The sequence below is a fragment of the Lutjanus erythropterus genome, chromosome 12 (assembly GCF_056507025.1).
Source record: "Lutjanus erythropterus isolate fLutEry1 chromosome 12, fLutEry1.hap2, whole genome shotgun sequence".
Lineage (NCBI taxonomy): Eukaryota > Metazoa > Chordata > Actinopteri > Lutjaniformes > Lutjanidae > Lutjanus > Lutjanus erythropterus.
The window spans coordinates 23,028,825-23,050,014 of NC_139328.1; the positions used below are offsets into that span (position 1 = coordinate 23,028,825).

The window sequence follows — 21,190 nt, forward strand, 5'->3', positions numbered from 1 at the left end:
TCTTATCTCAAGATAACAAAGCTCTTTTCCTTGTGATAATGAGTTGATTTATCTTCTTCTCTCAAGACAAAAAACTGCAAAATTCTTGAGAAAATTAGATAAATTATCACAAGAAAACTGTTTTTTTCTTAAAATCACAGGAATATTATGGAGAACTCAAACATGAGAGTACGTTTCATTTGATCACACCTTATGTCAGTCTTCAAGATCACTGTCACGAGTCATCTCATTAGATGAAGATCAATATAATTTGTTTAACATTCTGACATTTTCAGCTTAGGTCATCTATGCATGCATGGCAATCCTGATCTCTGATAAATAAAAGGAAACAACCTTTTGTTTTCTTGTGATAACAGGTTGATTATCTTGTTATCTCAAGATAACCAAGCTTGTTTTCTTGAGATAACGGATCATTTAAATATGATTTTAAAAAATAATTGCAAGCATGGCTGTTCTCGGCTGCTGTAATTTTGAAAATGAAACAACTTAAGGCTTTTCTTTACCTTTGTAACTTAACTTTGATGGTTAAATCTTTGCAGTTGCACTGAACTGCTTCAGTAGGCACATCCAAAACTGTTTTTGTGAACATTTTGTAAGCTGATCGTAGTGTGAATTCGGTGTTGAGCAAGTAAGCAAACTACTAAACTGCTAAAAAAGAAAAAAAAAAAGATTTTTTCCAACGGCTGCAGATTTTTCAAGATCCTACAGTGTATAAAGACTAAAGAGACAAATCAGGTTTTCTCTCTTGGTGGAAAGAATGTGGCAGAGATTCGTGAAAACATGGGACTTGAACAGTAGCTGCATTAGTAGAGGTGAGAGTAGAGAAGCAACATTTTAAACACTGACTGAATTATGAACCTGTGCGGTTAAAGGCCAATCACATGTACCAAAGCTGACAACAGTAATGCAAAAATCTCAGACATAAAATACCACCAAATTTTCTGTTGCAGTGAACAAACCAGCATACTTACATATAAATGTACAAAGTACCATATGAGCTAGATAGAACCATCTTCATTTTGATATGTTAGACTACACTTGAACCTTCTCATTGCTCATTAAGTTCACAGCACCGCTCAAACTGAGCAGCTGCCAGTTCTCCATCCATCATTTTGAATGTCGTCGACGTTTGAAAAAGGCAGTCCAGTCAGAAGACTGGAAGTCAAAGAAAGAGTTTCACACCAAGCAGAAATATCCACCAAACAGATTCCCTCTTGCTGGATATTTATCATTTTGGAAAGAAGCTCTTCGAAATTTTCTAATTTAAGTCTACAACATCCACTTTAAAAACAGCATCCTTCGCTTTTTAAAGAAACTCAAAACGTTTCCATTAACGATCACGTCGCCACGTACACATTAAAAAGTGAGTTTCACCCAAAACGCTGAACCTTTGGTCCACAACTCCTTATAAAAATACTATAAAATGTTTCTGAATGCCTTTTTTTTTTCATACGTTTCGGTATAAATATGGAAAAAAATCTATCCTACTGTGCAAGTGAGAGAAACAAATACTTTTTGACACTTGAGGGTAGGGGAGGTATCTTTTTGTACAAATTGCAGAAATTCATCGAATGAAAAAGCGCTCCCGCCACACCTCGTTTCACAAATACTGTATACAGCATTGACCTCGAATGAAATGTTACGCGTAGAAATGTGTCATGATGATAAAAAATGAGCGATGAGGAGGAGAATGAGCATATAGAGACACTTGCTACCACTCCTTTCCTTTTTTTCTCAGATGTACAAAACTTCGTTGTCCAGAGCATCTCATCATCCACTCTTTTTACAAAAGAAGACACACCTTAATAGTTTGTGTGTGTTGGCACATAAGCATTGGCACTCTGGCCACTAACTGTACCGCTTTAAGAAGCTCTGTCCCATTTAAATCAAGGTAGATCTTGTAAGCAATGGCCACTGGGCAGTTTTTAAGTGAGGAAAAGGGATCAAAAAGTGCCAGATATATTTATAGTCCAAGCTGCCCCGTTGCTGCAATACATCGAAACAAATAAGTCTTTAAAGATCTGTGTGTGTGTGTGTGTGTGTGTGTGTGCGTGTGTGCGTTTGCAATATGTGAGAGTCAGAAAATGCAAAAACAAAAAGTGTGGATTTGCTGTGGGTCACTGTACTGCATCACACTGTATAGGTTTGTACAAGGAAATAACTTTAAAATGACCCAAATCTCCATATGCACTTATTTACAGAGATGGGGTGAGAGGGAAATGTGATGCAGGGAGATGATCCGAGAGCAAGACGAGGACCACAGGAAGAAAAAAAGGTTCCTCTGCTCCTCCTTCAGCTCCTGGCACTCTTCTCCTTCTTCTTCTTCCTGTCTTCAAAGTGCTCTCCTTCTCTTTTGTCTCTTTTCTCTTGATTGTGGCTCTCGCTGTTGCTTTCGTTGGAGCAGAAACGCTGCTCGCAACAGAGGGTCTGCGCAAACGTGTGTGAATGTCGCTTTGCATGTGTCATATGTATTGCTGCTAACTGTATTATAATGCAATGCTGCTAACTACTGTGCGTTGTTGGGATGTTTTATTGGTTCAGAAAATGAACCAGATTCCATGCACTGGATGCTATGGAAACAAAAACTGATTTGTTTATGTTTTTTTTTATATTTATTAATGTTTTTGTTTTATGTGTAATAAGTACTGCTGCTGCAAAAAGCAAGTCAAACTGTGTGTGTGTGTGTTTCTCAAACATGAGTCTGCATCCGCTGTGTGTGTCTTTGGGAATAGTCAGAGGGTGGCGATGAGTATGAGAAGCGAGTGGAGCTTCCATACTGCCCAAGCCCTGTTTCAGGACTTTGTTGTCCTGGTCCTGGCCCCGGTCCGGTCCCTTGTCCTGTTGGATACATCTCATAGGCTGGCCCTTCCTCTATGGGTGGAGCAAAGCCCATGCGGTAGCTGGGATACTGGGAGGGGTACCCATAGTTGTCATAAGCCAGTTGGGTCGTGCTGTCCAGCAGGCCACAGTCTCCGGGGTAATCTCCAGGCGACTGGAGAGCTGGGTTGGGAGGTGCTTGCTGGCTCTGTGGCGCCCTGGTGAAGGTGTTGAACTGGGCGTAGGTGGCATGGGACATCCTGGAAGGAGGACGGGGGTCATAGCAGCCTGCTCTCGAGCCTGGCACTTGGCTAGGGGGGACGGCACCGCTGGCGGCAGCCGAGGGTCCGCTGGAAGTGGCACCGGCCGGTCCGCTGCTTGGGTTCGGCGAGCGGAACTCACCCTGGTAGTGGATGGCACGGGACTGGGGGCGTGCCTCATCATGGGTGGTGGCTCGGACATTGTAGTAGCCATTGGTTGGATCCTGTGATCAGAGAGGACAAAATTAGTCTTAAGTGGTGAAGACCCCTAAACATCTGGTCTGTTATTCAGTTAGGTTGGCATGACATACGCAATGAATACAACAACAAAGGCAAATTAAAAACACTTAAAATAATAATATATTAATAAATAAAAGAAATAAAATAAACAAAAAGACAGCTGAAGTTAAATCAAGAACAAAATTCAAGAACAATTACATGCAAAGATACTGACTCAGCCAACTTGATCTAAAGGTATAGTTGTGTAATTGTATGAGGGTACTTATTGAGAATCAGTGAATTACTTTCAGTAGGTGTTGCTCAGAGGCACAGAGGACTGTCAGCATGGAAGCTAAGAAATTTATTATGTTTTCACTGCTTTACTTTGTTGTCAAACAACCTTTTATGATGGGAAACCGTAATTATACAAGCCAAATATCACTCTTTCCTCACTAACCAGGCTCCTTGAGAGAACTATGTAATTTTAGCTCACAGAACACAGGCACACATGAGTTGCTGGTCTACTGTTGCCTCAGTTGGTTAGTCTGTTTGTGTTATTGTGTGACCTAACCTTTTTAAACACCAAAGTCACACAATGACAAAATCAATGCAGCGGTGGACCAGCAACTTCTATATTCTGCAAAGTAGAATCAGTGATTTCTCCAATGGAGTTTGGTTGGTTTGGAGCAAGTGATATAACGTCACTGTTGGAAGAAGCTGTCTGATGGCAAGGAAAAGTATTGAAAATGTTAATAATATCATACACCTAAGCTGATATTAATTTTTTTTACATATGGACTTTTTTAAGGTGGCTAAATTACATGCTGCTGGTGACTCTTACCATGGCAGTACATTGCTTAGCTTCCATGCTGGTGCTTCTCTCTGTTTCTACAAACTGGGGCCTATTGACCGCCATCTATTGCAGATAATACTCTGACTATTGATAAGTACCTCATACAACCTCACACCAAATAAACTGAACGTCTCCCATTATTTCATGATTCATACTTCTCATGTTGTCTGCACTTTATATTGTCAGTCACAATACAGGCTGATATGGTCGGCGATGTTGGTGCAGTTGGTGGTGCGCCGTTCATGCTATGTCCAAAATGTCATAGTGTGTGAGTAATGCAGTGCACAGTATGATAAATATGGTTTCCAATACAAAGAGACCAGAAGCTCACCTGGGCTCACAAACCTGGAATAAAACTTCTAAACTGTTTGGTGAGCTTGTTAAAGGACAAAAGGTTTTGAGAGCTCCACTCCACTTTGGGGTTAATCATGCTCTGACCTACCAGAATTCTGCAACTGATGCATAAAGAATCACCAACATCTGGATTATGAATAATAGTGGTTTTTTTTTGTTTTTTTTTTATGAAAACCAAGCTTTTAACTCCAGTGCAAACGTTGAACCTGAGGAAAAAGTAGGAAGTGGTAATAAGCACTTCATGATGGATATGACCACAGAGTTCATGACATATGATATGTCTGTGCACCATGCAGGATTTAATGCTCAGGATGTTGCAAAAGTAAATGCCAAAATGCTGAAGTGTCTCTGTGAGCAGGCAGCCATCTCACCTTGAGCTCATACTCCTCCCTGGTGTCGCTCTCGCTCCTGATGTCCTGCTTCAGGTCCATGTCGTCTTTGAACGGCTGAGTGGAGGGAGAGAGGGAAACAGAGGGCAGAAACTAAACCATCAAACAACGAAACACACACACGGAAAGAGGGAGGGTAAGAAAGGAAAGGAGAAGGAAGAGAGGGAGGGGAGAGGAAAACAGAGTTTCAGGTTTTTCATCCCAAGAGAGTGGAAGACGAGAAACGGTTAGTCGTTTGGAAAAAAAGGTTTCGGACCGAGCTTTAAAACCGCTCCAAAAGAGCCTCGTCAATTACATTCTCCAGGACTTCCAGGTGTGAACGCTTTTCGAAAAGGAAGGAGAGTGTGTCTGTCTGTGGTAACGTCTCTTATTTCTGTGTGTGTACAAGTATTTTCAAGTGCACCAATATGTGTAATTGATATATGCCCAATCTTTTTCTCTCTGTGCTTCAATAACAGCAAGTTTGGTATGCGATGGAACCTCAGTCAACTTTCTCCTTTGCTCTCTCCTTTACTTAGATATGCTATGTGCTAGGCTCATCTATATTGAAAAAAAAATGTTGAAGATAGTGAAAATTTCTTTTTGGGGGATCTGTGAAGGCAACATATATGTAGTCACGAGTCAATACTAAGCTAAAGTTAGCAAAACGATATGTAACTTGCTAGCTGATCTACATCAATTGATAGGTAGCTGGTTACATCTGATAGCTGTTAGCTAAACATGGGCTAACTAGTCTGTGCAGATTTTCAGTCATCTTGTACCCTGTTGCCATACACACATGCTGGCATGGCTTGTCTCGGTTTGAATCGACTCCTCAGCTCAGCATAGTGGAGATTTGCTTTTTCATTCCAATGGTACTACCTGCTTGAAAGTGTGTCTTTTAACTGAATATGATCAGCTCAAGGGGAAGAGGGTCATCGCAGGTTGGCTGTGGTTGACAAGAGATCACCACAGCCCGCTTGGAGGCGGGTCAGGCTCACTTTGGCCCTACTCTGCAGAAAGTCCATCTCGGGTATGACCCTGCAGAGCTTGGCGTGTTAAAAGTGATAATGGAAATGCAAATCAGTGTGGTGTGGTTTGACTTGGTGTAGCCAAAAGAGCCAGAGGAGAGGTCCCACAGGTCACGGTATCTAGGAAGGAATATGAAGGCAACTGGACTTGCTTGAGGTTCTTGAAGACATTTCACCTGTCATCTGACAGACTTCACTAATATAAAAATATACATTAATGACCTCACAAGAGGACAAAAGTGAGCGGAGTTTCTTATTAGTCACTTAGAGTTTAAGAAGCCTTTTGGATGGGAGGTGAAACATCTTCAGGAACAACAAGCAAGTCCAGCTGCTTCAGATAGCTCCTAGAGCTAACTGACTACATCAATTATTAGCTAGCTAGTTGGCCAGCCACATGCTAACATTTTACAGGTCCCCCAGCAATATCTTTTGACCATCTTCAAAATTTGGTTTTCTTTTAAACATAAATAAGTCTAGCACATAGTAGTACAGGAGACAGTTAACTGATGTTCCACTGGATACCTTACTCAACTGTTATTGGAGCAAAAAGCAAAAAGTTGCGGGACTTAGGCAGGATCAATTTACAGAGTGAGAATGAATTTCCATTATGTCTGTTTTGTGTATTTATGCTCTTTCTTGTCCATCTTTGTACTGCTTCATCTGGGTGTATGTGCAGTCCAGTAGGAGCTTTCTTGATTTTGGCTCGAGTGTGTGCTTATTTATGATGTGCCAGAATGTGTTTTTTGTGTTTGTGTTTACAGGCCGGCTTTGTGCACACATCTCTTTTTTTACTCTGTGTATGTGTGTGTGCCTCTGTTGCCATGTTGCCCTTTGTGTCGGTGCATCTGTACATTTAAGGCCATTGACCCATACGCCTCCTCTCCACGGCCCCCGGTGACTCAGATGGGTGTCTACTCACGGAGTACATGGCCTTGACCATTCGGGTTGCCGTGGAGACGTCAGCCGCCTCCTCCTCCAGGCTGTGGGTCTCTTTGTTGACCGTCTCTACCTTGATGTCTGGTTTACCGAGGGTGACACCTCGGCGACCTGGAAGACAAACACAACCTCTGGTCATATTCTGGGTCAGTGTCAAGATGAATTATTGATTTGTTTGGTTAAAAACAGCAACCAAACAACAGCAACACTTTGTTCTGCTTAATGCTGTTTTCATCTGGCTTATTTGCCTTGTTGCTTTTATTTTCTCTCCGTTGATACTGGTTAAGCAATTTGGCAGGCTGGCAGCCTCAAAAGGCAGAAAGACGTGATAATTTGAATTTTGAGGACTTCACTATTCACTGTGTAGAAATGAGATGTCAGAAAACTGCACATTCATTTGGCATAAACATCTTCTTAGAGGCTACAAGAGTCTATAATAGAGATGAACATTTTGAAGCAGATCTTTCTATCAGGAGGCCTTATGAGTGTTGATTCTTTTTTTAATCCACACACTACTACTACTACTATAACTATGGTATTTTTCTCACGTTTTTGTGCGTAAATGACTAATGGGGGAAAACAATTTTTGAAATTGGCCCAATATTAAGGGGGACCACTGCAGTCGGTGAAACTAAGCTACAACATAGTCCTTCCGGGCAACTGTGCATTATCAAAGTACATTCACCACAAGTTCCCTACTGAATCAGCATACATTTGCTTTATTGTGAGCCAAAAGGTGATTGAATCTATAGCATTTTAAGTCTCTTTAAGACATGTACCTTGTATATAAATATGCTAGCAAATTTACATGTTTACCTCATATTTGTAAGTTCCAGAGTCACTTTTGTCATGACAGCAGTCTTATTACGTTGTACTGGTTATATTTCTGTTACACAAGTCTGAACTGAGTGCTGAGTGACACTTCATTAAAAGTGTTTTAGTTAGTGGGATACGACAGTCCAGTCCAATCAGTGGTTCCCAACCTTTTTTCCTTGTAGCCCCCGGCTTGTATCTGAGGAGAGCTGAAAAATGTGCTTAATGTGGTGTTTACAAGGTTCTAAAAAGTGCTTGCATATTGGATAAAGTGCTTGAAACTGCTTGAAATTGTAATCAGATTACTGTTTGCAAGCCAAGTCTACTTACAGACGTGAAACATTTTGAAACGTTAAATTCAATCACAAATCATATGTGATGAAGACGTAAAATTATCACTTTGTATATACATGACATTTACCACCAATAAGGTGCTGGAAAAGCTTGAAAATGAACCTTGAAAATGCTTGAAAAGTGCTTCAATTGGACTTCTGAAAAGGAGTGCAAGCCCTGAAGTTTTTGAAGAAGGATTTCAGAGCAGTGAAAGTCTTGGGGACCCCCTGAAATTTCTGGCGCCCAACTGGGGGGCCCGGATCCCAGGTTGGGAAGCAATGCTCTAAATATCTATATATTCAAATCGGAAAAGTTTGTGAGCTCCCAACTCCAAAACATAGCCAAAAATCCATTTTGGGCCAATAAAACAGATATATTTCTATTTTAAACTCTGCCTTGTGCAACCTAAAACGAAAACACTACTTATTTTAATTGATATATCCCAAGCACGGAGTAGTCAATACGTGTCAACGTGAACAATCCTCTTCCACAAGCAGAAACCTTAAAAGTAAAGATTTAAATCTGTGAAGTCTTGAGCTGCATTGCACAACAAACAGGAGACAGCTTATCTGGAGCCACAACAATGTTTGTTTGAGTTTCTATTTCCAAACGATATCTCTTCTGTAGTGGTGTTATCAGCTCTGAACCAGAAAATATACTCTTATCCCCAGAAAATCCCTCCAGGGACTCTGCCAGTCACCTTCATTGTCTTTCCTGATTCTTTATTTGCAGTGGAGCAGCTCAAAATTAAACAACTTAAAGACGCTGCACGTTCTTAGCTCCCTGCTTTGCAGAAGTGTGGTTTGTGTTCATAAAAGCTAATTGGATTGCTGCAGGCTGTAGAAATAACATATAGGAATTCATAATTTAAATACTATTCACCTTTAAATGCTCTTGTTTTCTGCTCTGTTATTTATGTACTTTATCTAGTGTACGAGCGGCATATAAATACGATTTATTTAAAAAATAATCATACAATTCCATGTCAGTTGAATGAAAAGGGAAACGTACAGTAGGCGTTTTAAGGCAGTTTGCCATATTATATGAATATTCATTAATCTCATTTGAATAAAATGCTATACAGCTGGCATATGTTCCTTTCTTCAGATGTGGAGAGGCAGAATGACGGATAGGGAGAGTGGATGAAAGAAAGACTGATAGACATATACAGTATGTGTGCGTGTGTGTGTGTGCGTGCCCTACACGCACGCACACACGCACACACACACACACACACACACACACACACACACACACACACACACACACACACACACACACACACACACACACACAGACACAGACAAGAGAACTACTGTGTGCACTCACTGCCTTTGCGTTGGCGGTAGAGGAAGAAGGCAAGCGCAAGTAGAAACATAAGCAGCAGAATGGAGGAGCCCACCGTACCACCGGCGATAATTCCCACTGGAACAATATCTGAAACAAACACAAGCAGAAAAGTGTCGGGGTTGAGGGACGGCTGCTGCCTCATTGTTACTGAAACCTGCACAGATATTATGTCATTTAAGCATAAATCCTGTTGTGTCCTACAGTAGCTTAATACCGGATCTCTGAGGACTGCTTATGATGATAAGGCATGCATGTCAGACGAGGGATAGAAACGCTGTTAAGTGTAACATGTGAGGACAAATCCAAGCTCTCTCTCTCTCTCTGTGTGTGTCTCCATCTCTCTTGAAGATGTTTTGGTAGATTTTCTGAAGCCTGCGAAATCTGACAGCTGAAAGAATAAGAGCCAGATAAGACTGACAGAGCATGAAGAAATCATTTTCTCAATGTAATGTGACGTGCCGAGTTCTCAAAATAAAATGCATAACCATCCAGAATGGACTTATAACACTCTATCTACAGTCTGTCCTCCAGCTGAGGCCGCTGCGTAATCATGTTGCTCAAGGGCACTTCAGTTTGTAAGAGAGAGAAGAGCAGCTTTCTCGGGGATTTTAAAGATGCAGTGTGGAATTTTCATTGTAAACAAACACTTCTGCTTACAGTGTGTGTTTCTCAATAAAATGCAAACATGATGAATACATTTTTTTCCTCATCAAACTTTTGCAAATCTGATTTTATCTCCACAGATGTAAGCTTAATTGGGATCATGAGGGGGGACAGTTACATCTGTCCATCTTTCATAGGCTGTATAGCGGGCTCAGTTTTCAAGCTAGTGAAGATACTGCTCCAAAGTTACCACAAATTTTGGTGTGAGAAAATCTGGTATGGCTGTTCCTTAACATCTCACCTGAGGATGGGTTCAATGGGTACCCAAGAGTCTCCCCTTTTATGGACATGGCAAATACCATGCACTTTTTAACATGTGGGATAAAGGCATTATATTCGCCTATTCTACAAATGATCTAATAGAATATTCCTGCATACCGGGGTCCCTAAACAGCATTAGAATTGCATTAATTACTACTGACTGGAAAGCTGAGACTCAAGTGTATTCATGTTTAATGATGTTTGTCCAGATAATAGCTATTTCATTGTAGTGACACCATTTTATAAAACTTGGGGACTGGGGATGATCTAATCAACTCTACATGAAAACATAAACCTTCTGAATAGCCAAAACATTCACTGGGACATGCCGACTCTGATGAATGTGAATAGACACCATCAAGTGTAAATTATTCAGAATCTCAACTTTTGTGAGCTTCTCCAAAAATGTAGATTTCTGTATCCATCAGCAGCCACTTGGTTGCTTGTAAAGTTCTAAATGAATAACAAAATATTTAAAATAAATAACTATGTTTACATCGAGAAGTTTGGACTCATCATCAAACTTTGCTGGCAGCTGTGGTGGCATTGCAGTTGGTGCTTCACTATCTCTTGCCTGGCTGAGATCGGCACTCTACTAAGTGACCTCTGTGGTTATTTATTCATTTATTTATTTTGGATTGTCTGCATTGTTAACAGGTTTTCAATGTGTACTGGCCTCAGGTAGAATTTTGCTCCGTTGCAGTACACAACTATATATTACGTCACCTGTGTGCTCATTTACATGCTTTACGGTATATCAAACAACTTGAATGTGTTTCCTATCTTTTAGAATATTTGCAGAAACTTTTCTTTAGAAACAGTAGCTCACTTAGTGAGCCTTGCACCCCATACAATGGATGTATTAAGAAAGCTGGATATCGTGTGGTGAGTTAGCCATGTTCTGGGTGGGCAACTTTGGGAACCATCAGCGCTACTAACAGAAAAAAAAAACTCACAGGGTGCCCTTACAAAACTGTGGTGGTCCTTGTGACAAATATCATTTTCCATAAAAAGTTAGCTGTCGTCAGCTGATTTGTTATTTTAAATCAGAGCAACAACTGATGACATGACATTAATAATAATCTTGATCTGTTCTTTTATGATAATAAACACTGTAAGCTGCACTCAATGACTAAGTACCTATGACATGATGACAATGTTGCACTGCCATATCATTTATTTTTCCATACCCGTCTCTTCCAGGGTGATGATCATGGTGCCGGGTCCGAAAGAGTTCCATGCGGTGCAGTTGTAGGGCGAGTGGAAGTCAGACTCCATGACGTTATTGATGGTTAGGGTGGAGAGGACGGCCCCGCCCTGAGATGGAGGTTTGCTCTGCTCCACAGTGTACCTCTCCATCAGGGTTCCCTTCTCCTTCTCCCACACGTTTTCCTTCCATGCCCAAACCTGAAACATACATTTTTAGAAAGCTTAGCTTTTTTTCGTGGATTAACAGCAGGTATTGGACGTAGGAGTTGACTCAAGCCTCATTGGGATTCCTGACATGTTGGTTTTCGGGAACTTAACCAAATTTATAAATAGAAGCAAAAAGCCAGACTGTATGAGGACATAGCCACTGTGACATCACCCATTAGTTTTGAGGCTTTGAGTTCAGCATTATGACCACTGCCACCTTGTTTTTTTGGAAACAGAAATGAGGATAGAGCTGGAGATGTGCAAGGGGTGGATCTGACTGAGAACCCCAGAACAGGACGTGGTAATGACTTGTCAAGACAAGTAGCGACACGAGGCAGCCACGCCCATGCTTTATCATCTATTTTTCTTTAAATGGCACCATAATTTACAAAATGAACATCATGCTGTACTGAAGATTTGAAACTAGTGATTGAGACTATAAACTCATTGGAAAACTGTTTACTGAAGTCATAACTCAAGTGAGAAGTACGGTCATTTTCTCAGACTTCCATACAACCTGAATTCTTTCTGCAACCAGTGGAGTTTGGGTGCATCCTTACTGTCAACTCCCTTCTTTGACCAGACAGAGTCCAAGTCCTAGGTAACTTGTGATGGGAAAATCAGGTGGACCACATACTTATCTCAGTTAACAGGATGCTTTTGCTCTAGCCTGAAGGATTTCAGTGTCTACGACCCTGAACTGGTTTCCATCTACACAGACTACATGCCTCCGGTGCTGGAGTATGCAGTCCTCATCTGGCACAGTTCCTTGACTGCAGATCGGGCTAAAAGACTGGAGAGCACGCAGAAACAGGCTTGTAAAATCATACTTGGCTAGAGATACTCAGGTTACCCAGAGGCTCTCTGCACTCTTGGATCGCGTATTCTAGCAGAGACACACATTCAACTGTGTCTTGGTTTTGCCAGAAAGCTGTTTAAGTCCACCTTCAGTGACTTGCTACCCTCCTTCAGGGAGGACCTCACAGGTCATCAGACAAGGAAGCCAACAAACTGACCATCACAAGATACTGAACTGAGAGATCATCAATCCAATCACCAGAACCATCACAGCTATAGCCTGCCCTACTCTGCCTCTGATTGGCTAGCAGTAATACTCATTGCCTTCTTTGATTGGGTTTGTTAGATTTAGGCATAAGGGGTGATTGGTTGAGGTATGGTAAGCCAGTTGGAAGCAGTGTAGATCCTTGTCCTCTTTGTCCTCCAAGGGAAAAAAAGGAAGCTGTAGCTTGTAGTAAAACAGCCATAGTGCTAATAAATGTGTTTTTTGGTCAATATTAAACTGCACATTTTAGATTGTCCTTTTCTTATGACCAGTCCAAGGCAAACCGGTGCAATAATCATGCTGTTTAATCAGCACCTCTATATGCCACACCTGTCAAGTGGATGGATTATCTTGGTGAAGGAGAAGTACACACTAACATCAAAGGAAATAATTTTGTGCACATAGAAAAAGTCTTTTGCGGTCTATTTAATGTTAATGTTTCATAGTAAGGTCTGTATGACCCTTGCTGAAAAGCAAATAAAGTAAACTAACACATACACATGGTTGGAGACAGGCCACTAGAAAACACTTTGTAGGCAAAACCAGCTCTCAGCCTCTGTGTGATCAGCCACTTAAAAGGGGTTGCATTAAAATGGTAAAGCAGGTGTACGTCAATTCGGGATTAAGGTAAGATCAAAGGCTTGGTACATCTGTACACCGACACACTTGTAAATCTATAAATCTGCTCCTAATCAACACAGCAGGAAAAGTCCTTCAAGGCAATAGCAGCTCTGTATCAGTGTGATGGAGACGCAATTTCCAATATGTTTTATTTGTTTGATTTTTATCTAAACTCCTCTCTTTACCACTGCAATCATTCCATGTCCCCTCGGGGATCAATAATGGTAATTTCACTTAATCTTATCTTATGTTGTATTAACCACACATACAGACACACACACATTATCAGAGGTAAACACTGAGTAAACAGATGGGCTGGTGTTCAGAAAGGTTACACAAGTCTGGGCAGGAAATATATTTTAAGCAAAACAAATTATATTCTCACACCTTGGTGGCTATTTTTTTTTTCCTCCTGGTGCAGTATTTGCCTAATTAAAATTTGTGCAGCAACTTTTCAGGCTGGAAAAAAAGAAATTCCTCACAAATAAATCAGAACACACACACGCACACAAACACACAGTGCGGTGTACAAGAGCGATAAAAACCCAAGCAGGTTTTTCTACTTAAAATCTGCTGAGCTAGAAATTTGAGGCTATTAAAAATGGAGCATGACGATATCAAATATACATAGAGCCATATGTTGGGCTAATGTACCTTTTAACCTGGTTTGAAAAAAATGAAAAAAGAGAGAATGTGATCAAGAGGGGATGACTGAGAAATTCAAAAAAAATATCTGCTTTTTTCCTCTAACAATCTTACATAATGCGTCTTTTCTGTCTCCACAGACTGCCTCTCAAAATCCCTTACATTCTTTCTTTATCACTTTTCCTCACAGTAATTTAGGTGCACCTCTACTGTCTATATTTCTGTCTCTCTATCTCAATTTCCCATTGCCTTTTTTTACACGCAAACACACACGCACACACACAGCATCATACTCCATATTTTATAAGTCCTTGTGTCTCTGCATTAAGCCGAGACTATAATGTCGTATCACATTATACGCTCTGAGCTCCCTGCCAGTGCAGCAGGGGGGCTGAAGCTTCCTAAAAGCTCTGATTTCTGTCATGTCGGCACTGCACAATTGGATAATTGACGCTGAAAGGTACAGAATTTCACTCTCCCTCCATCTCTCTCCCTCTCATTTCAATCTGTTTCACCCTCACACTCTTCCTCACTCATTTTAGCTGTCAAACTCAAATGTCTGCACTGGATTTATTCCCATTTTCCACCTTCTTTTTGTGATTTGTGAGCATTCTGGTATTTCCCTGGTATTTTAAGGTTTATATCACACACAATACCACTCATTTTGCAACTTCTATAATGCACAGACACTTCATATTAAACTGGAGTTTGATCAAGTATTGCACTCAGCGACTTCAAGAAAAAGCAGGAATGAAAGCCCCGCATACAGTTCTGCAGTTGAGGCACATTCAGGATTATATTCCATTACAGTTTGCTGCTGAGGCAATCTGTGTGAATGCTTTCTTTTAAAGAAGAGATGGCTGACACTTTGAGAAGAATCACTGAATTGGAACAGTTTTGGCTGGTAGGTTCAATTGATACTAAAATCAAGATGGTACGGATGCTGCACTGACTTCTTCCTGGTGACGATAACTAAATAACTGTTACTGTAAGTGATCTAAAAGCCACCATATGTAGGATTTTATGTGTGTTTTGTATCTTTCACTTTGTTCTGACTGCTTGTTTAACTAATGCAATCCTGGTAAAAATTAGTCTAAAGCCTAGATTCTCAAACTACCGGACTAGTACCACTGGTAGTACTTGAGCTCCCTCTAGTGGTACACTGAGGAATCTACTAAAATTTAAAAAATAAAGTAAATTCACTCAAAAACATCAAAATACTAACAAATTTCACATGACAATACACTGGCCTTTCTGTATTTTTTTTTTATTTCAATATCAGCCTGCTATGTAGTCACGTTCATGCACATGATGTGTGCATACGTCATTGTGATTAGTTACGAGCTAAACAGTCTTACTATGAAGGCAGTGTGGCTGTGGTTGATAGAAGTCAATGATAAATAATCTCCTTGAAAATAAACCTGCCTCCTGCATGAACTGTCTGAGAAAACTAAACTTCTGTCCTGTCCAATTTTTAAAAGTTCTTTGTCATTTCCTATGGTTGCATTGCCCTTATCAGCTACACTGCCGGCATGACTACTGGTGGTACTACTCTGTTTGTCCACATCTGTCCACACAGAGTCAGGACAGAAGCCTCCATCCATATGTGCATCTAATGTACTGTAAAAAGATTCTCAATAATACAGGATTCGAATTTTTCCCGAACAGATCTCTCACAAGAGGTCAACAGGGTCAACAAAAATATCTGCTTTTTTTCTTTCTTTTTTAAAAAAATTCCTTGCGAATCACTGAAGAATTTGACCTCTTTTGGCTTCAAATGGCATCAAAACAATATGAGTAAGAAGAACCTTTGGTTGAACTGACTGAAGCCATTTACTCATCTGTCACAAACCACCGATGAGAGGTCCCATGTAGACAAAGCTTTAAAGTTTTAAAGGGTTGCAAGACAAAAAGGTCAGAAAAAACAGCCCATTTTCCACAACCTGTTCAAGGTGGGAATGTTGGACTGTTGTTTGGCCTTGCCATCCTTTATGGACAAACACGGAGTGTGGGGGTTGTTGTTGTTCAGCCTTTGAATAAACAGTGAAGGCAGTCACAAAGACGAATCGATGTCAAAAGGGTGAGACGGCAGGATGGGACACAATGCTGTTGTGTTACACATTCACTGCTGTTCATGATTGTGTTTTATGAAAACATATTTATTCTTCAGATTTGTAAGAGCAGAGAGCAGGACAAATGAGCAGACACACATACACACACAGGCAGGCAGGAGAGAAACTCAGACCATCACACAAGGCGAAGGTCCTTTTAACTTCATTGTTGCAGAAGAAGCAACATCCTGCTTACAGTAACACATAAAAAGCTTCACTTTAGAAATTCATGAGGTTGCAGCTCTACATGTGATTAGAAAAGAGTAGAGGAGCAGTGTCACTTGTTGACCCATGCGTCACCAGTTGCGGACGCTGTTATGTTACACATTACGCCTCATTGCCTCCGGAACGCCAGCATACTGTCTAAAATCACACAATTGGGCAGCATTATGCCAGCGTCGTTTGGTTCAGTGTAAAAAAGCGAAGCTGGCGTTATGACAAGGCTTCATTATGGCAGTATTGGAGGCTCCCTGTTAAAAAGGGAAGAATGTTCTAGACTGCCTTCCCTGGAGGAGACAAAATCCGTGCCCCCCCTCTATACTCTGTATAGTCTGCCACAGCCCCTGTATTGTAGAGCCTCAAAGAGACTATATGTAAAATAACCTGAAAAACTGAATGCAATCTGTCTGTCGATGGGGAAGTCTGCTGTCAATACTATGGACAGCACCACACCAATACAAGCAACCCCCAAGTATGCCTTTGGTGTCAAGCTAGCTAAGCCACTTATTTCACCAATTTTACAGCACAAATACCCACTTAGCTATGGGTCTTTCAATAATCATCAGATAACATTAAATATTAAACACTTTATTTAAAGATTTTGACTGTGACAAAGAAGGTACTGGATCCAATTAAATATGTGCCGATCCCAAGTCTAGGAGGTCCCCGATCCTGTTCTGGCAGGATCCAGCCAAAAAACCTCAAAAAGTTCTGGAAAGGGGTATTTAATGCTGGCATGTTAGATTACCTTTTGTTCTATTGTCTGTATGATCATATCACCTATGTGTCCGTATGAGGAAAACACAAGGCATGCAAGTGAAATTATTGAACTGCTTCATTATTAATTTTCCTGCAAATGCAGTGTTAAACTCACAATTCCTGAATTGTTTTATTAAGGTTCCTAATTAACGTAACATTTATATAATATAAATATAAATATCTGCAAGGAATATACCAACAGGCTTCATCATCTATAGGCCCATAGAGTCATACAATAATGATTCCCAACCTACCTGGAAATATTGTGCTGTAGCTCAGCTGAGTCAGTTGTCAAATAGATACAACCATGGCTGGATTCCTGAACTGGCCAACCAGGCACAGACCCAGCCCAACTAGTGACCAAGGCTGGACGCAGACAATCACTACGTCAGAAAGTCACATATCTTAGATGGATTGTCAGGTTGAAATGGTGAAAATGTTTGGGAACCACTGTCTTATAAGAGCCAAGTTATGTCTTACAGGCTTGTAAGATCAGAAAAATAAAACCCATGTTGATAACACTATAAAGGATGCTGGATGGTGGCTAGAAAGAGGGTAGTAATAATGTAAGTTAGAAGGTTATGTTTGTCTATTGGCAAACAAGATAACCCAGGGATTTGTTGGACAAGTAAATAACCTTTCCTTTCAATATTTCCATATTAAGAAACACAATCTAATGTACTCATCCAAGATTCTCCAAACATTAATATAAAACACAGTAGTAATCGCGGTAACATTAGAATCATAATTTCTATCTTATCAACTGCACTCCCACATTTCAGTGGAACGTGTGTACTGTGCTATGTGTCTCCTCTTTCATTTCAGCCAAACACTCCAGCAGCTGTTTTTGATGAGTCACACCTTCCACCACAGAGGAGGAACAGATCGTTCTCACATACTCGTGACACAGTTGGAGAACAATGCCACTTGTGCCAATCGTTTTGCTAGAAACACAAGCTGAAGAGGAGGAGGTGAAAATCGTTTTGTTTTCAGGGTGGACGAGGAACTGCTGTGATCAGGATTCTGTCGGAGACAGATGCAATCTGAAAAGGTCGAGCACCTCTGCAGCAGATAACAACTTCCAAGGCTGGACTTACAATCTTATCAGGTGGGGGGGTGCTGGCAATGTAACACTTGATCTCTCCTCTCTCCCCTCTGACAGCATACTGGACTGGATCACTGGAGATGATGGGGGGACCTGAGACACAGAGACGTAAGAGGATTACTGCAACAATCATAAGGTTTGAGACGTACACGAGCATTCAGCTTGACAACACATCAACAAGTCATTACTACAGATAACCACGGAAAAGACTGGGACATTTTTCACTATACTTGACAATGAGAAAACTTAGGTCCATACGTGTAAAGCAAAGCCTGCATTTAGGATTTTTTCAGCAATTCATAGTGTTTCAGTGTTCATTGATGTCTCCCAGTTGGAAAAGCAACCAACCCAATCAGAGGTAGATGTTGCAAGCTAGGTTTTCCAGGGATTACTGGAGGGCTCTGCACGGTATGCAGGCATTACAGGATGTTTATTTGTGGTTTAGAAGACAACCACAGTGAAACAGCCAGAAAATAATGCTTTATTTCTCAGATTCACTGATCTTCTTGCTACCACTGCTCCCTCTCCTGATTCTCTCACAGCTCCCTCAAACAAACAAATGGACACAAGTCAAAGGAAGGTTCTTGTTGTCACAGCATAGACTATACGGCAGACCCAGACGTTAAAGCTAGGTACACGTAATAAACCCAGCAAGGACAACAGTTCAAAGATTACCATTACTTGCAGTGTCACATCAGAGCTGCTTTTCTCCAAAAGTTGACTGTTTCAACTTTTCACAATAGAGCCACTGCATCTTTGTCCAGCATCCCCTGTGGTCTTTACCACCACAGCCTAAACAGACTACCCCATTCAAATTAAAGTAACACCTGATGTGGTCTGAATACAGTGGGGATGTCATCATGATCCAGAACTAGAATAGAAATTCCTGTCTACTGATCAGTCAGTCTCTACTGAATTGCTAAAATAGGACCAGGTCACACCAAACTTTATGAAATAATTTCAAATTTTATGCGCTGCTTTGTAGCGGTGGTCAATTCTGGTGAAATTTGACTGTAGAATTTGCCTTCAAGCAATTGTGAATTGTCTTGCTAAAGTGACAGAAAAGGTGGATTTACTATGCTGTACTATAGACACATGGAGGGAGTGAGGCTCCATGGCTTTCTACTAAGAATCTTTCTGTCAGAAACATCAGAAAGCTGTTTTGCATGACTTTCACACTTTTGGATCTGGCTGTAGTGGATAAAAGGGTTAACCGGGCTGGAGTTTTTGGCCAATGCAGGGCTCTACCAGTACGTCAACAAGTCCAATGTAGTCAGAGGCTCATCAAGGTTTCAGCACCACATACTTTGCAAGGACGTGCCAACGCTGTCTACGTTTTGGTTTGCCCGGCCACTTTGTCAGTTGGTGAAGATTTAAGGAGAGTTTGTGAACTCCCTTTTCCTTATTGTGTTCTTGGTGAATCAGCTTTGATTTATTGAGTAATTTGCTCTCTCAGAGAGAGGGTTCTGACATTGAAACATTGGCTTTGGGCCTGTACAGGCCTGAAAAATTATCTGTTGGGTTTGGGTCAAGCTGGGGATGGAATGAATCAGACTGGGTTGGTATAAATACAAGGCTCACACAGCACTCTACTCTGAACATTTAGTGGCTTCTTCAGGTGTCAGACAGATACAGATTCATGCATGATGTACAGAGTATAGATTAAACAAACATCATGGAGGATTGTGTGGTTTATAATTCATGTTTGACACAGAAGCAGAGCTTTGCTGTGCGTAGGAAGATCTGTTCTACATGTTTTTTAGTATTTTTGTTATTAATATCAGAGTAATTGGACAGTAACTGACCGTTGACAGTGAGGGTAACCTCAGTCTCTCCCACTCCGATCCGGGGCACGATGGCCTTGCAGACATACTGGCCAGCATCAGCCTGGCTCACTGACTTCAGATACAGCTGGTTGTTGTTGCTGAGTACCTGGACACACACACACACACACACACACACACACACACACACACAAATATGAGTCTGCATAAAAAGCAGAATAGTTTTGTTAAGTGGAGAGCGAAGATAGACAGACGGGGTGAGACATTAAAAATAGGGAGGGAGTGAGTGAGAGGGGGAGATATCTATATTTAATTCATAAAACATGTTGATTTACTCAGCAGGCTCCATTAGTTTTTCCTGGAGCTTTTCTTAACTTGTTAGGCATGAATTAAAGATTTAAGATATGAAGACGGAGATTCACTTCTAATGGTCTGCTTTACAACTGAGCAAACATTTATGAAGTCTGGGTTGCAGACGTTAATATAGGCCAGGGTTGAGGTTTTCCGGGCGATTTGGCTGTAAATCCTGGAATGGGATTTACACAAACATGTTGTGTTCAGACTTTCTCTTTCTTACTGTGTAAATGTAAATACATGACATTTTAGTGGAATAAAAACGTAAGTCATATAGACATATATAAAAAATGGCTTCAAGGTCAAAGGTCAGGGGAAGGTTTGATGGTTTTTCTCACCATGTTGGAGCCCTTCTTTGTCCAGGTTAGGGTCAGAGGGGGGTTTCCAGACCACTTGCAGTTCAGGGTAACATCAGAGTCCACATCTACTGTGACTGGCCTGGGCTCCACTACCAGTATTGGGCCAACTAAAAGAGAGAACACACACATTTTTATAAATGAAATACAGACTTGGTGATCATCAAGCAGTGGTGCCCCTTTGACCTTTTGACTTCAGTTGGAAACACATCAACAAAATCTATAACATGGGTCCTGGCAGCCGTGGGTTCGGCTCTGCCCTTCCCTATCTATTAAATGCATAAAAGCCTCCCAAAAATATTTAAAAGATAAATCAATAATTTATATTATTCACGTGAATGAAAATGACAAAAATATAGCTCCACTCCACCCTGTACTGATGTGCCAGATTCACTTCAGTGGACAGAAAATAAAGCTGATGTCAAGAAATTTGACAACCTAAAAACTATAAACCAGCACCAAAGTGACAGTCAACATAAACCACCACTAGACAACACTA

At 40.9% G+C, this 21,190-nt stretch overlaps 1 protein-coding gene across 1 annotated transcript in view; it reads right to left on the reverse strand.

Moving 5' to 3' along the window:
- Positions 1-2,041: 2,041 nt before the first annotated feature.
- The window catches only part of kirrel1b (kirre like nephrin family adhesion molecule 1b), a 102,591-nt gene continuing 83,442 nt past the window's right edge, over positions 2,042-21,190 (reverse strand). Inside the window, exons 8-15 of the mRNA XM_084732899.1 lie at positions 20,674-20,801; positions 20,003-20,129; positions 18,190-18,290; positions 11,449-11,665; positions 9,314-9,421; positions 6,822-6,949; positions 4,875-4,949; positions 2,042-3,301 (exon numbers count right to left, since the gene is read on the reverse strand). Coding sequence (XP_084589025.1) covers positions 2,690-3,301; positions 4,875-4,949; positions 6,822-6,949; positions 9,314-9,421; positions 11,449-11,665; positions 18,190-18,290; positions 20,003-20,129; positions 20,674-20,801 — 1,496 coding nt within the window. The 3' untranslated portion in view covers positions 2,042-2,689. The remainder of the gene's footprint in view (positions 3,302-4,874; positions 4,950-6,821; positions 6,950-9,313; positions 9,422-11,448; positions 11,666-18,189; positions 18,291-20,002; positions 20,130-20,673; positions 20,802-21,190) is intronic.